This window comes from Scomber japonicus, chromosome 19 (genome assembly GCF_027409825.1).
Source record: "Scomber japonicus isolate fScoJap1 chromosome 19, fScoJap1.pri, whole genome shotgun sequence".
Lineage (NCBI taxonomy): Eukaryota > Metazoa > Chordata > Actinopteri > Scombriformes > Scombridae > Scomber > Scomber japonicus.
Window position 1 is genome coordinate 5,360,027 of NC_070596.1, and position 12,243 is coordinate 5,372,269.

A 12,243-nucleotide genomic window follows, 5' to 3' on the forward strand; every position below is an offset into this window, starting at 1 on the left:
TGTAAAAGTGTAAATGATGTACAAAAAAACCTGTTAATAGTTCTTTGTAGATATTAAGTTATTTATTATCTTTTTGTCACCTGTACTGAAAAAAGAACACATTATAAAAAATATTATTTTTAATCTGTTGTCTTGCCTTTTCTTCAATCATGTCTGAAAACACTTTCTACATCAAACTGATAATTTAATGAAGCACATCAAAGTCTGAATGCATCTATATTTTAATATAATGATGTAGTTTGGAAAAAACATGTTATATAAAAGCTGATGATTATACAAGATTAAGTCTATTATGCTTCATGTTTAACCTCTGCAAAACACCTTAGTTTATTGACTAATAAAACATTATGTAACTGCTTCCATTTCATTATCTTGAACTCTGCTAATGTGTTTATCAGTTATCCACATAACACTGATAGCAGCACTGAGTATGGAAGGTAAACATCGCCTAATTCAGTTTAATTACTTCATATTATTATGCTGGAAATGACTTATTAAATTACAACTCATTCTCCAATGTACCTTTTTCCTGAAATATCTACTTTGTTCTCTGAATCAGATTTTTTCCTCCACCTCAGCAGCTGTAATACTCCGTCATATTTTAGAGGAACACAACGTTAAAAATAAAAGTCATAATTAGGGAGAAATAAGTTATACCACCACCATTTTGTTTTCACTCTGTAAATTCATTTTTTCTCACAGCTCTCATCTTTCAGAACAGACTGAAAAGCTTCCCGTTAATCATTGAAAACTCGAGCTTCCTTTGTTTAAACCGCTTGAGCTTTATTTTGAAAAGCAGTTTTATAAATATATTTCATCATTGTGAGTGACATCTTCGTTAATTTAACAAAGTAAAAACAGCCCGAGAAGAAGTAGAAAAGGCAATTATCACCAGATATATCCAGACTCTGTACAGTCTCTATATTTGACAGCTTTTAACAAAACAGAAATGACTCATACAGTCAGTCATACAGGTCAAATAATAACCAGTGTCTTCAGTATACTAGCCAATCAGATTACCTCACACGGCCAGGTCAATTTATTTCTGACAAGATGTTTTTTTCCTAATCATTATCATACTCAATAAGTATTTTTGAGTTTCACATTTCATTTGACTCTTTGGTTCTTTTCTGCTTTTATCTCCGATTCAAATCAATAAAAGTCTCTCAAGACTCCTCTAGAAACGCTGCGTCCTCTATTAGAGTCCATGCACAGCTCTAGTTCATGTTTGTCTTCTTCAATTTTGAATACTGAACCAGTGAAATAGAAATCACTCAAAACATAGTGAAACATCACCTTGCTGAGTCAGCGCCTTCTGAAAAACAAAACAACAGCAGCAAACAAAACACACAGCCACAAAACAAAAGGAAGAAATTCCACTCAGTCCTACCAAAGAGTGCCTTCTGTCATCTTCAGCCTCCAGATGTCTTCACATAGATCCTTTTCCAACATGGAACCAGCATTTTGCAATTACAATCCCGGTAAACATCACCGTTCCACGATCCATTTTACAATCCTGAAGCAGCTGAAGAAACTTTCATGATGCTGACAACGAAAAGGAGGTACAATTTCCGTCAGAGTCAAATGGAGGGCTACCATTTGACAGGTAGAACATCCTCGTGACGGGATGCCTTCAAACTCTTGAAGTCCTTCAAGACTCGTTTATTCGTGTTACAGAAAAAAACTAATCAAAAAGTAAAAAAAAAAGGAAAAAAAAGTGTACACGTGAAATAAAACCAAAGAAAAAATCCTCAATCTCGCTGCATTTTGAATTTTAAGATTTCCGAATGACACACTCCTCCTCCTGTGTGACGGACAGCCTGACGAACCAATCAAAATCCCATTCGAGACTTCTTCTTCTTCGCTTGTGACGCCTGTGACAGTCCCGGTCGACCCTGTGAACTCTGGGAAACTGGCAGAGACTGGGAGAACCGTGACCAGGAGTCCTGAGACAGATCCACCCTGACGCTCCTCTGAGTGCTACTGAGCTGATAGGAGGGGAGAGAGGCTGCGAGTGGTGCTGCGGGCTGTGTGACCCTCCCTTCGCCCAGGAAGTGACCGTCGTGCTGCGAGGGATGGTCCTGGAAACAGAAACAGTGTAAGCGGCGACTCGTTTACATTCATGTGCTCTCAGTATGAAGATAAATATGTTGGTGCTTTGAAAAGGTTCCTCCCCCTCCCTTCACTTCCTGTCAAATCTATTGTTCCAAAATAAAGGCTGAAAGTCCATTAATAGACAACAGTATCTCTGCATACATGGACAATACCTTAACCAGTCTGGTAAACTGTAATATTTAACATCTGGCAGTTAACTTGTTATTGTGCTTAAGCCCAGTGTGTACCAGCTGGTGAGTTAAGGGGAACAATACACTCCTTCCACCAAACCCCCCGCCATCCTACCCCTGACAGTGGATTATGGGGACACAATTCCGGCAGAGATGAGATAATCAAATGACTTCTGGGAACAGTGCACTGATCGTTCCTACCCCCCTGATGAATTTATCTTTTGCTACTGTCTCAACGCAGTACCTCACCGCCCTTCTGTTGTTCTGTTTTGGTATCTTACAGTTAACACGGACAACTGACTGACCCTGGTTCACCCTCACCCTTTCCTGTCTTTTTGTTCCTTGTCATTTGCTGATCACTGCCTTGGTCTCACTGTATAAATGCTACCATTTCATTTGCCAATATTCCAGGATATCAATAAATACCACCGTCATAGCAAACTCTGAAAAAGGACTTTAGTGGACAAATGTCTGCCAAGAGAGACTGTCTGAAAATATGCCAATTATACTTGAATTTATACCCCTACTCCACCTTCTAGTGGGGCTGTTCGGAACAATCACAACCACATTGTAAGAACCAGCTCTGACTGACCATGACCATAACACCGCCCACATCTCCCACCTTCTTCTACAACCCGATAAATCTGCTGTTGTGTTCACTGATAGCTGTTCCGCAGCCTGGTTGGATAAACAATTGGACAATCAGAGATTTGTGGGCATGATTAAACATGGGGGTGTCATCTTTCTGAGGCAGAAAAATGGTGACAACCCTACATAAGATGGACGTATCTGTAAACGTTGACCATGTTCTACAAAAATCATTCGTAAATAGATGTATTTCTTTTATTGACATCAACTGCACCTACCAACGACTTCCACAGCTGTATTACTGGACGGATACACTGTAACTAAGGTGCGTTCCATTTGTACTCTGAAGATGGAATTTCAGAAATCGCCCCCCGAAGTCGGGTTTCTGACTAACGTCGGAAGAACCTCACCAGCCCCAACCTCAAAATCCAAAACAGCTGCCCCTCGCATCAACAGTGTGAAAGTTGTAGTCGCACTGTCACAGCACTGTCCAACTTCGACCTATGTTGCTTCAGTGTTTGTAGACACAAAATACAACAAAATGCGCTTTTATGTATTGGTATTGCTATCAATGGCTAACTACAACTGGCTTTCTGGATTCTAAACTATAACGATTGAAACTCGGGTGTGACGTCATTTCCAGCTCCGACTTGCAACCTCTGAGGTAAATGGAACGCAGCAACAGTTATTTGTACACATTAGTTGCTCTTACCTGTGGTGCCAACAGAGAGCTGAGGTAATCCTCTGCTGGACGTCTTCTCCTCTTCTGACTGGCCGGTGTGGATACAGGTGGGAGTCTCTGGGACAGGGAAGGGGTGCAGGGGGTCTGCTGGTCAATTTGTTTCTCTTTCGTCTTCTGAGGTGTGGTGGTTGGTGTTGGACCTGGAATGTCAGTCTGCACGGCGGTGGATGACTCTTGCTCCATGAAGGAATGAAGCTGGGACAACAGCCCCATCCCCTCTGCGTCTGACAACCCCCTCTGGCTCGCCTCCGAGGACCAGCCGGTTGATTCGGAGAAATCATCCAACTTCGACTGGTAGCTGACGGATGAGGTGAAGCTCCCGGACAGGACCAAGCCTTGGCCAGAGGCTCTCCTCGCCTCCTTCTCCCTTCTCCTCTTCCTCTTTAGAGCATGCACCTTCGCCTCCCTGTTCAGTCCCAGCTTCTCCACCCACCACGCCCTCCACGCCTCGTCTCCCTGCCATGCAGTGGTCAGGCGTTGGCTGAGCGGGTCGGCCCAGACTCCCGTGTCCACCGGGTCTGGAATCGGTACTTTCTCTTCAGGTCTGGCAGAGGCGGAGACTGTGTCATTAACTAGCAGAGCCCGGTTGGACATGCACCCTCTCAGGTCACGCCTCACCCTCTGCACACTCTTCTCTTCTGTCCGATCTGTCTCAGCGTTCTTGGATGGTTGGAGGACGTCTTCTGTGGGGATGGAGAAATACGGCAGGTGGCGTGGATGAGGATTGTTTTGGTGGCTCCTGTGGATCACCTTCTGGAGCCAGTGTTTCCACGTGATGAGGGTGGTGTCACTGAGCTCCTCTGGAGTCTGCTGCTTAGGAGGATCCACGTGACTCAAGCTGCTGGAGGCATTGACCATTTCCTCTACAGCACCATCAGCCTTATTTGTACTCACCTGTCCATCTTTTACACATGCGTCCGATCCACTCCCCTTGTCCAGCTCTGGATCGTCATTAACGACAACCTTCAGTTTCAACTTCTTCAATAATCGTCTATTTCTTTCTGCCTCTGAATCATCAGCTGAAGTGTCAGAGTATACATTCTGGGTTTCAGGCACAAACCGTTGCACGCTCAGACTCTGTGTCGGGCCGATTACGTCCTCATTGCTCGATGTGTCCGACGCCACCGCCTGAGAGTCCGTCAGTGCTGCTTGCGACAGTGGAAGCTGTTGAGATGCTGATTCATCATCTGCGGCTGGATTTCGAGAAGTGTCCGACTGCTCGGGTTCAAGAACCTGATAGAAAATATCTCCAGCCTCTGTGAGTTGTAGGACGCAGATACACTCCTCACCTCCTCCTCCTCCTCTCTTCTGGATACAAGTCAGACCTGACAACATACAACAAATGTGAGCCACATGTGTATAATTCATTTTTAAGTAATAATCAATTATAAAGAAAAAAGCCTTCAAACACCACAGCCGTCCGATCAATGTGTTGTATGCAAGAAGCTGGTCTCTTTTCATTCTGTGTTTTGTAGGAAAGTACGGTGGCCCTGAAGGGCTAACGACAACGACATTAACAAAAACAACAGCAAAAAGGAAAAGACAACGACATTAACGGAACCTGCTAGGACAAGGACCATTGCTGATTGGACGAAAGCACATCTGTCTTTTTAACAGGTAGGAAAGGCTGCTTGATGCTCTCGCTCTCTCTCTCTCTCTGAATTTTAGACTCTCAAACACAGGAATACACACACAGCCCCTCCCCCATACCTGCAGCAGGTGAGGACAGTCTGTTGGTTGCTGTCTCCAGGCGGTGAGGGAGCTGCATAGGAAGGTGTCTGAGACTGTCTCTGGGTCTGAGCAGAGCCTGAGGAGGACCTCGACTGGAACAGGCCTCTGCTCTGCCTCCTAACACACACACACACACACACACACACACACACACACACACACACATATGAATAAAACAAAACAAAAAAAACTAATTTCATTTCAATTATCACATTGCCCCCTTGTGGCCTAACCTGAGTACTGCAGCATTGTAATTTCCTGAGTGTTTTGGGAGCCGAGCAGGACCTTAGCCGTTCCGGACATGGCCGCTGCCGAGCCAGATGAGGCGGAGCCAGGGACAACGTGACAGAACATTGGTGGGGACTGCATCAAGTGGTCCCATTTCAGCACTGGCACGCACGGGAAACGCTCGTCCATGATGTATGCCGAGCACTGGCAGAAAGAGAAGGAGAAGGAGAGAGAGAGACAGAGAGACAGAGAGAGAGAGAGAGATGGGGGGAGGGGGGGGGTAAACTTTCTGGAGTGTGGACAAACTGTGTAATGTCATGTTGATATTAATGTACCTGAGTGGTGATGAGGTGGTGGAAGGGATTCACGTCTTCCAGGTATTTGGACAGGATGAGCCTCTCTCCACTGCGACACTTGGAGGTGTTGCTGATACGAAACAGAGTGTGACTGGAGGTTGGACTCACCTGGAGGGACGGTCGAGGAGTGAAGGGAAAAGGAGGCGAGAGAATGATGCAAGAGGGAGGACAGAGAGAGGGGAGGAAAAAGGAAAAGGGTCTTTTAATGTCTGCAATCAACAGGAAACACATTTTAAACTGACTACCACATTTATCACAATCGTTTCTCTCACCCTGATGTCAGAGAGCTCCACCCCTGTCCTGTCGGCATACAGCATCACCCTCGGGTGGGCGGAAAACTCGCACCATCGCCAAGTTGACTTGGCGTTGAAATACATATTGCTGTCCTCCTCCCGAACCTTCTGTATCCTGACGGGCGGAGAGTCACTTTAGATTCAGCTCGACTAATAACGACAGAATTCTAACAGATAAACACCTTCCTCTCCTCACCCTTTGCCAACGCTCCACAGGTTTACTGCTCCGGTCTCACTCGCCACGAGAACTTCACCTAAAACATGAGGACTGACAACACGACAGAGAGGACGTCAATTTAAAAGCTTTTGCTTGATACTTTCTTTTCCCTCTTTCCTGATGACCACTAACCTGATGTTGATGCAGGTCGCGACCTCTCTGGTGTTGATGACCTGCAGCAAATGAGGTTCGCTGCTTTGGTTTAATCTCCAAACTCCGCACAGGTGATCTGAGCGCACAGCAACACAACCTAAAAACAAACATACATATTTAAATGTGTAGAAAACAATCGGCTCCTGATATTTTTACGTATTTTCTCCTTCTTACAGTCGTCAAGGAGCGATGCGGAGCTGATCTGTCTGATGCGGCCTTTCAGCTTGAAGCTGAACGGTCTGCTGGTGGTGTCCACACAGGAAGAAATTCCTCTGTGGTGCTCCAGCTCCACTCTGTGGAAGTCTGAGGTACGGCGTTAAGAACCACAACCAGTAGGAGTGTTTTGCCAAGCTGTGTCTATTCCTTCATCCACACACTGCAGCTGAAGAACTGCTCTATTATTTACAGTTTGTTTTAATCTGGTTTTTATTGTTTTTCTTCCTTCTTTGCTTCCTGTATGTTTTTATCGCCTTTGTTTCAAATGTTTGCATGTTTTATACTTGTGAAACACTTTGAATATTATTTCTGTAAAAGGTTCTATAATAAATAAATGTATTACTATTATGAAACGTTGTCCAAACTGCCAGTTTAAAAGAAAGAAACGACACAAGAATCTTCTACTAGACTGACAGTGAAGCCAAGTGAATACAAGCCCTTGTGAGCCAGGATTTTACTAAGCTTGATCAATCCTAAATGACTATAAACTAATAATATCAGTCAGCACTAGTTTTCTGTGTTAAATTTGAAACCTCTGATATGTTCTCTACACCAGCTGCAGGATACTGAGGCGGTCCAGTCCTTGGTTTCCAGGGTAGATGAGGCAGCCGTCACTCTGTGAGAAGGGGATGTAGTTCAGTGCGCCCCCTGTGGCTCCTTCAGAGAACAGCAGGCTTTCTCTCTGCTCCGTCAGCTCCTCGTGCAGCAGAGAGCCCAGCAGCTCGGGGGGGATGTCGTGCACGATGTCTGACAGCAGCACGCAGTAAGCCTCCAGGGTTTTGGAGCGACATGTCTGCCGGCATCTGGGGGGGGGGGGGGGGGGGGTAAACGCAACGAACATAAAATACAAATCTTACAAGCAGAGATATATTCATTCACTTGATATCTGATCGTTCCACGTTTAGAAACAATCACTTTCACACCAGCCAATCAGATCCACTCACATGTTATATTTCAGCAAGTCCATGTGGTCTCTGATCTTCCACATGCTGACTGAGTCCTTGCGATATATCTGCAACACACACACACACACACACACACACACACTTATATCATGGTCACTTTTGGGGACATTACATAGATTTGCGTTCATTTCCAATTTGACCTAACCTTTTAACTTAACCACTGACCCCAAAATCAGCTTTACCCCCAATTGGCCAATGGGGACACAGCTTTTGTCATCTTCAATTAAGTGGAACTGGTATGAAATGTGTCCCCAAAAGTAGCCTATGACAGACCACAGATACACATACACACATGCCTTTCAAAAAATATATATGACTTCAATTCTCACTGTACACACAATGCTCAAACACCTCACATCAAATGTTGTATTTTCTAAACTTTAAATGATAACTGATCGGGAGACTGCTTAACAATGTAGACTCCTGCTTTATATTTTTATATACGACACAGTTCCAATAGAGTGTGCAGCAGCTGGATAACAAACAGCTGTCAAACATCTAAACATTGTTGTTGAATTTTCATATAAAAGTCAGATAAATATAACAAGTTGTTCAAGCTCAAGCTGATCTAACCAGCATTCAAACAAACACATGATGAAACTCACCTTTTTCTTTCCTTGTGTGAAGTTGAAATCTGCATCCAGAATTTCACTCATGCACCCGAAGGCGTCGTGGCGGTGATCCATGAAGAAGTTCTGCATCTAAATACGACACAAATGTACTTTTCTTTATAAACCTAATGTGAGGCTGCATAGCTGTTATTTAAAGGGGAGCCACATTATGAAAAACTTGTGTAAGTATGTACTGATCTGCCTATTAATTCACAAACTGTGAAATAAGACCACCCAGTCAGGTTCATGCGGGCTGGCTTGCTCTGTAATCTTATGGTTCAACAAGCTGTTCAGATTCAACGCCCCTTCTTACATCACTTGGGGCTTCATTGAAATTGTAAATTGCCTATATCTGACTCTTCACCTACTTAATTTCCTGAGGTGGTTGATGTTTTTCTCACAAGTGCTAGCTGTTTGACAGTTACTGTGGTAGCAGGCATATCCTACAGAAGAATGGGGGGAGGGGTTGTTGTGCTTGATCCTTGTGGTATTTTGACCCAACATGTCAGATATATTGAATTCAGACCCCAGAGAACTGTGCAAATGTGAAAAAAGGTTGTAAATGATCCCTTTAACTGTCCATTTGTCTGTTGAACCACATCAGAGCTAAAAAAAGTCATATTTTTCATCATGTGATCAAACTCTTCGTTAACAGGTGTGACTGTAAGTGTGATTTAGGAGATAAATTCCACCTGGATGAGGTTTTACTTTAATCACAGTAGGGAAATGAGCACCGCAGTTACAGAAATACAATCAATACAATATACACATGTTTTTAATGTGTTGTACTCACATGTTCTGTGAAGTGCTGTGGATCTGGAGGCTTGGAAGGCCAGAGATAATCTGAGAAGAAATGTATGAAAATGTAAATAGTATAGGCAAACAAACAGAAAAGAGACACATATATGAAACTTAAACAGGGTGATTGTGGACTCTTCTCCAAGATGATTTGATAAATAATGGGAAAAAAACATTCTGAACCCAAGATTTACTCTAATTTTTCTGTGGGCTGATAGCACGTGTAACAGTGTTTTGGAAATGTAGATGTTTCTATTTTTATATCAAATACTGTGAGAGTATCAGCTGTCATACTGAACTGCAGGGTAAACAGGGACTACTGCCTGAGACTATAACCATCAATGAGATTAAAGGCGTCTGTCTGGAACTTACGGTTTTTGGGGGACAGGAGGGGAATGGGCACGGGCTCGGTGTGTCGCCATGTCTCTCCTCTCACCTGATGTTTGGATGTAAAGTTCCAGCTGGAGAGAGGATCAGAGCCGCCCTGAAACCAAAATCACACCAACCAGTATTAAAGTCTCATGATACAGATCTTCAAACTACTGATCCTGTCAAACTTAATAAAACCAAAATAATTACAATCATAGAAATCAATAAATCCTCTCTTAAATGTTTGCTAATTAAGCAAAAAAAATTGATACAATAATCTGCAATATTTTTGTTGATCAGTTACATGAAGTAGAAAGACTTTATTAAAACACTACTGAACCAACAATTAACAATGAACCTCAATTATCTTGAAACCTTTTAGAATAAATTTAAACTATATGAGAATAAACTGGGATCAATTTCAATGGAAGAAAAATCATACAGAGTGAGGCATAGTAAATTCTGTATGAAATCTTAAACTTAGTATATGATATATTTTACTTATAAATTATATTTTCATTATGCACAACTTTTCATGAAGTCAACCATTTTTCTCTTGAAGATGGAGCTAAATCATTATCAGTTTTTGTGTGTTTGTAAGATATCCTTGATCAACGATATCTTACAAACACACTGAAAGTGTTGTTTTGTGATTTTACGACTTTTTAGAAATTGGATAGGAATCATAAGGGATTTTATTGAGAAAAATATCCAAAAAGAAACAATAAGTTGTCCTATAGAATTCCTATAGGATCTTAGGAATTGTATGGGAACCTATTGGAAAAGATAAAAATCCTTTAGGACTGTGCAAATCCTAAAATAAACAAAACGGTGTCCTATTGGGATTCCTTACTGATATTTAGAATTGTATGGGAATCCTATAGGATCCTAATGGAAAAGGTGAAAATCCTATAGGACTTTTTTGACTAGGGTGCTTTGAAAGGCGTCTATGAATAAAATACATTATTATCATTAAAATGAGTAGCATTACTATCATTATTGTTAATAGTAGCATTATTATTATGATTGTTAATAGTAGTAATAGTAGCATTATTATTACTATAATTTCAGCTGTTGACCAATGACAGAACTGCTATAGCAAATTATAAAAGAACTTTCTAAATATCCAGCATTAGCAGTAGTTTCGTGGTTGTTCTTCTCATTCATGTGCAGCACGCTGAGCTCACAGCTGACCTACCTCAAGTCTGACTTGGTCGTAGCAGCCCCAGTTTCCTCCACAGTGTTTCAGGACCAAGTCCGGCGGTCCACGTTTAAAAAACGAAGGAAAAAGCTGCCGTGGGAACTGGTAATCCATTTTGTTTAATCTTGAGGTTTTAAAATGAGTCATTTTCTGCTGCGTGTGGTTGTTCCCTCGCTCACGTGTCCGGGGATAAGTCTGAACATGTTGTTCTCCGGCTAGGCTAACGCTAGCCTAGCTCCTCCAGCCCTCCGCCGATAGTGAGCATTAATTAAAGCGTTTCTCTTCTTCTAACAGTCATGACACACATTCAGTACAGTACGCAATAATATGTCCACCTCAAAGCGACCACTGTGATCCCTGAAAACCCTGAAAAGGTGGCAAATTAGTCCAGAAATGTCTCTACGCCAACACGTGCGTGCACACCCGCAATCCAAAAACGACAATCAAACTCGATAGTTTGAATAGCGCCAACAACAACAATAAGACTTCCGGTCCGACTTGTTCCTCTTCTTAATAAAATAAAATGAAATAATAAAAATAAAATACAATACATAAAAAATAAAGAATAATAATATATTTGCACCACACCTTTTTTTATATTTATACATTAACATCCAAAACTCTGAACATCTTGAACATATGGCAGTAATGAAAACAATAATGATAATAACAATACTTAAGAAGGATAAAAAAATTAATAAATGAATAAATAAATAAATAAAATTAAGTAAGAAAAAAAAGAAGATAAAATAAATCCCACCAGTTAGTCACTACATTTTTTCACCACACCTTTAATTTGTAGTGAATCTCAAAGTGCTATAAAATATTTTTATTTTTATACTGTTACTTCTTTTCTTCTTCATCTATAAAAGGTTGAAAACTACAAAATATAACATGATCGAAAATCATCATCTGATGCTGCTGGACACCATCATAATCAGTGATGTTCCTAGGATCATCATACTCCCTCCCCTAGGCAACCCAGCAGAGGCTCTTTATGCTGAGCTGGTTGTCTCGCAAATGGCTGTACTCTTCTTTTTTTCCTTGAATACCCAGTGTGCTGAAGGCTCTAGCCAGTGAATGGGCAGCAGATCCTGAACAATCAAACTCTATTGGCAGGCACTTCCCCTTCTAACCTGATTATAAATAAAGATTGATTGATTGATTGATTGATTTTGGAAATGACAGTACCTTGACAGGAAACCCATTTGAATCCTAAGAGAGAAAACTGACCAACTATCAAGATCCTATCAGTCAATGCAAATATAGTGCCAAATCGCAACAAAAGTAATCTCAAGGCACTTTACACATAGAGCAGGTCTAGAGAGGAGAGAGAGAAAGGATAGGAGAGAGAATCACATTGAAAATCAACAAAAGGATGACATACTTGATCGAGTTTGATAAGAGAACCAAACTGGAACGCAGGGATTGTGGTGGTAATGTGCTGGGGGAAATTTAGCTGCATCCCAAGATCCACAGACATCTTCATC

At 41.9% G+C, this 12,243-nt stretch overlaps 1 protein-coding gene across 1 annotated transcript; it reads right to left on the minus strand.

The window, feature by feature from the left end:
- Nucleotides 1-710: 710 nt before the first annotated feature.
- On the minus strand, nucleotides 711-11,172 carry taf1c (TATA-box binding protein associated factor, RNA polymerase I subunit C). The gene is made up of 15 exons (XM_053339794.1): nucleotides 10,751-11,172; nucleotides 9,556-9,667; nucleotides 9,179-9,228; nucleotides 8,380-8,475; nucleotides 7,754-7,821; nucleotides 7,377-7,612; nucleotides 6,768-6,896; nucleotides 6,573-6,690; nucleotides 6,420-6,491; nucleotides 6,203-6,338; nucleotides 5,910-6,038; nucleotides 5,580-5,778; nucleotides 5,326-5,463; nucleotides 3,586-4,940; nucleotides 711-2,081 (listed from the first exon to the last, which is right to left on the minus strand). The coding sequence occupies exons 1-15, from the start codon at nucleotides 10,898-10,900 to the stop codon at nucleotides 1,833-1,835; spliced, it is 3,237 nt and encodes a 1,078-aa protein (XP_053195769.1). The 5' UTR covers nucleotides 10,901-11,172; the 3' UTR covers nucleotides 711-1,832.
- Between the last annotated feature and the right edge of the window lie 1,071 nt (nucleotides 11,173-12,243).